Consider the following 4,489-nt stretch of genomic DNA (forward strand, 5'->3'; position numbering starts at 1 on the left):
TTTTTTTAGAAATAGCCTTTGTGCACAGCCAGCCTTGTACTCTTCTAGGTTCAAAAAACTGTCGTCCATAAAATGCGTTGCACAAATTTGAACATCTGGGTTGTGCTGTTCTGTTGTAAATAAATCTTAACCAATGATTCCAAATTGCATCTACTTCCGGAAGGCCAAATAAAGTGCTTTTGCTTTCGCACTGAAACACACAGCGTCTCCCTGACATGGCTGCATCAACACTACTGCTGTTCCTGAAACCACACCTTCTTTCTTTGCGTGCACATTTGGGCGGCATTATCCACATAGTGAGGTAGACATGTGGGGGTGTGTTAGAACGAGGCGTTTTAGGTAGGCGTGGCTGACTCTTAACTTTTATAAAGAATATCTCTTTGGATTTGAGACTTTAGTCTTTGCAACTTTACAGATCTTCTTTATGCAGCAAGAGCTTGTAACACTCTAAAGAGAAAGGAAAACTTGAAATCGCATCATATGACCCCTTTAATTATTAATTTTTACCCTGTGTGTTTTTGTTTTTGCAGAACTCTATAAAGAATACCGTTCTCTTAAAGAAGCAAACGAAAGGAATGGCACTGGGCAGGAGGATCACACAAAACCCCCAAAGAGTCAGCCTTCTACAGCTGTAAGAGGACAAATCTTAATTCATTCATTTGAACATTCATCAGCCGTCTTTGTAGTTTCTGAAGATTATACCTGTTTATGTATAGATTTATTAAATGTGCATGTGTTCACTGTTTTAAGGAATCTGGATGCTGGGGGTCTCACCTCAACCGGAAGAGTCTACCGGCTGCTGTACCAAAACTGTCATCAGATGACAAAGAGACGCTGAAAGCTTCAGCTCAGTACTTTGGCATGAAGTTGAAAAACAATCTTGGAGCTTTAACAAAGGTGAATGTGACTTGCACTGTATCCTGAGCCGGGTGATATCATAAAAAAAAAAAAGATCTCAAGTTCATCTCATGACAATATGTGATATGTTGTGATATTTAATTATTATTCATATTTAATTAACGTAAATAGAAGTAATAAATTATCAAGTTAATAAAAAAAATAATCCGTCTTCTGCAATAAAAAATTTTTTTTTAATTTAAAAAGTAAAAATAAAAGTAAAGAAGTTTAATTTAAAAAGTAAAATACTATAGAATTAAAGTTTTAATAGGCCTAATTAAAAAGAGAATAAGAAAGACATGTATATAATATATTTTTTTCAATAAATGTTTTAAGATTTAAAATTCTAAGAACAATTATGTTGATGTTTGTTACTGTGTATATTCAGAAACCTTTCTACTGATTATTTTGACTGATATCATTGTGGTATTTGGTGGAAATGGCTCTTTATTTTAGCTATAATGTTATGAAAAGACATAATGAAAAATCTGTATATTGGTAAAAATATTCAGAAAGATGTCCACTGATTAATCTTTACTATGTTGTGCTTTTTGCATTACATAACTTAATCTGTGTGATATTAATGGCTGTTTTAACAAATAATGGTACTTTGATTGAAGCAATTCTTAATGAATCAAATTTTTGAGCCTCGTTCAGACTGTCAGCCCAAATCCGATTTTGTGCATATCCGGATGGAATCTGATTTGAATAACTGACTGTCCACACAGTGTATTGCAACTGTTCATATCCGATTTGTGTGTCCATAAGCGCTCTTTAATTTTTACAGAATGTGCATTGGTTTCTATGGTAATGCCGTTGCGTTGTTATGCCTATGCTAAAAACAACAGTAACAACAATACAGTTTGCAGTACAGATGTTGTCTTATGACATGACAACATGTTGCTGTCGCAGCTGCGCTGTATTATTATATTTCGTCTTGTGAGGCAGCGGCAGAAACGCAGGAAGCTGGAATGTGCAGCTTTATTCCGTGCTGCCGTCTCCGCTACATTCAAAACTCAAAGAGGTGCATAAACTAGCAGTATATTGTGTTTTTCCGCTTGACTTGCACTTCGCAACGACACAAGCTTGTTTCTGGCATGTTTTCTGCAAAAAAACGTCTGACGTGTTTACGTTTTACGTGGCGTGAGGGCGTGAAAAAGCTACGCTAAATCCGATCTGATCGGTCAGACTGAAACGGATTTCCAGGAATGCGATTTGAATAGGATTACAAACCACATATGAATGTAGCTCGAAACGGATTTGCAAAAATTGGATTTCATGTAGTTCGTTGCCGTTTAGACTATCTAAATATGATCGGATTTCAATCGGATTTGCACAAAAATCGGATTTGGGCTGACAGTCTGAACGAGGCTTTGGATAAATGGGTTACAGAATATCTGTTCTCTTATTTTCTTGTCACATTTACTGAATTCTAGGAGCGATCTTTTTCTCTGAAGAAAGCAACAACCCCTCACCGAACACCAGCGAAACCACTGAAGGATGCTCCAGACTCCAGTGCAGCACCGACAGATGTAGACACTCACACACCAAAGCCAGCTAACATGTGTCCAGACCCCAGCGCTCCTCCTGTACAGACGGCAAGCAAAGAGTTTGAGGACGAGCCATCAGATCCCTTTCCATCCATAACCCCCTCCAAATCCTGGTCTCCAGCTGTGGGCTCTGCACACAAGAGCTTGGAGAGGGTCCAGTTTCTGAAGCAGTCCATGACCAAGAGGTTTTCCTCTGTGGACAGTGACTGGCTTGCACGCTGCCAGGTTTTCGATGAGGTGGAAGAACCTCAGAAACCTGTTGCTGGGAATTCAGAGCTGTCACAAATCGAAAACAGTGTCTTACGACCTACTGTTAAAAGCGAAACTGTGTCAAATGAGGGTCAGACATCTCCTAAGGCTTCACTGGAGAAGAAGAAATCTTCCTTGTCAGAGGATGGTGCACAGAAAGGTCCAGTAGCATCTTTAGTAAGGAACAATGTGGTGGATGCAGAATTGGGCTCCCCGGGGCCTGATGGTGAACAGGTATATCAAAAAAACACTGCGGCTCTCATGAGAGATGACGAGGCTTGTTCAGAGGAGCCTAAATCTGCTTCAAACGCTAAGAAACGCAAACCCAGGGCTAGAAAAGATCAAGACTCGGGTGACAGAGCACAAGCCGAAGGTGGCAAAAAAAACAAAGGTCGAAAAAGACAGAGAGAGGGTGATGACGTGGACGAATCTGAGGAGCAGGAAGGTGGAGTGAAAAAGAGAAGGAGAACTAAGAAAGGAGAGGCAGCTGGAGAGGATCAGCCCAAAAAAGGAGGAAAGAGGAAAGGAAAACTCGAGGAGGAGGAGGATGATGCTGCCAGTTCAGAGAAAAAAACAACCCAGAAACGAGCAATTCCTCAGGAGAATTTGCTGGGAGAAGTGGATGAGGAGGAGGCCAGAGCCGCTGCATATACAATGAAGAACACAGTCAGGGTCAGGTGGGTACCATAAACATCAGTTATTGTCACATTTTGTTCAGTGTTACTGATTTATTGTCCTCATCCTGAACCAGGCCAACCAAAAACACAGATGGGAACTTTGTGAAAATCAATTTAAAGAAGAAGTCCCATGTCAAGGGATTTGCTTTGAGAGGAGCTGTGCTAAGGAAACAGGTTGGTTGATAACACCAAAATCAACTTCTTTTAAGGAATAGTTCATCCAGAAATTAAAATTGTTATAGTTTGCTCAACCTTTTTGTTGCTGTAAACCGATATAAATTTCTACTTTGAAATGCACATCAACCCTCTACATTGCGAGTAAATCACTCGCATATGCGACTAAATCTTCACTCTGGCGACTAAATGATGTCTAATATTAGCCGATTGCTAATAAATTCTCAGATTTTACTCGCCAGTGTGTGAGTTGGAGGCTAAGTATAAGTTTAGCTCAGATATATTTTCACTCGCCGAACACTCTCTGACTGAGCGCTTCAGAGTTTCACTCAACGCCAAGCGATCTGTGCTGTTTTTCAGTTCATCTGAATGGATGGATGTGCAACGCACCTGTATTTAACGTACCGTAAACTCTAGTGTGAAGGCGCACGACTCGCCGTCGCTTTGTTTCACACACACGCAGCGAGAGAGGGAGAGAGAATTGACGCGCTACCTATGCGCGCTACATGTAAACGATATTCTTTGTCGTATTTTGCTGTCAAAATAACGGAGTTCCTTTGGAATTCTTCCGCTTTTAAGAACTACCGCTTTCTCCGCTAGTGGGCGGAACTAATGCGCAAACGGCAATCTCATTGGCTGGCGCTCACCTATTATCGTCCCTGTTTTGATTTCAGCAAATCAGTTCGAGCGAACGCACACAACCTGATTAATATTCATGAACCCAGTAGCTAATTAATCCTTAGTGCGTTTTATATTGTTCTTATTAGTAGAATTACTAATTATTATCTAATCAGTATTTTTGTTAGTTTTTCCCCAATTTATTTTTTTTTTTACAGAAACACTGAATGACCAAAAAAGCACCACCACCAGTCCGAAGTTCAGTTAAAATGACTAACATGGTTATCAAGTTTTAAATCTAATTACAAAAGTTCTATCATTAAA

General features: G+C 39.8%; 1 protein-coding gene across 1 annotated transcript in view; it reads left to right on the top strand.

Moving 5' to 3' along the window:
- recql4 (RecQ helicase-like 4) overlaps positions 1-4,489 on the top strand; it is a 23,246-nt gene that overhangs the window by 7,251 nt on the left and 11,506 nt on the right. The window contains exons 5-6 of the mRNA XM_016492621.1: positions 2,334-3,373; positions 3,448-3,547. Of these exons, the coding sequence (XP_016348107.1) occupies positions 2,334-3,373; positions 3,448-3,547 (1,140 nt within the window). The remainder of the gene's footprint in view (positions 1-2,333; positions 3,374-3,447; positions 3,548-4,489) is intronic.

Source organism: Sinocyclocheilus anshuiensis, unplaced genomic scaffold (genome assembly GCF_001515605.1).
Source record: "Sinocyclocheilus anshuiensis isolate Anshui unplaced genomic scaffold, SAMN03320099.WGS_v1.1 scaffold566, whole genome shotgun sequence".
Lineage (NCBI taxonomy): Eukaryota > Metazoa > Chordata > Actinopteri > Cypriniformes > Cyprinidae > Sinocyclocheilus > Sinocyclocheilus anshuiensis.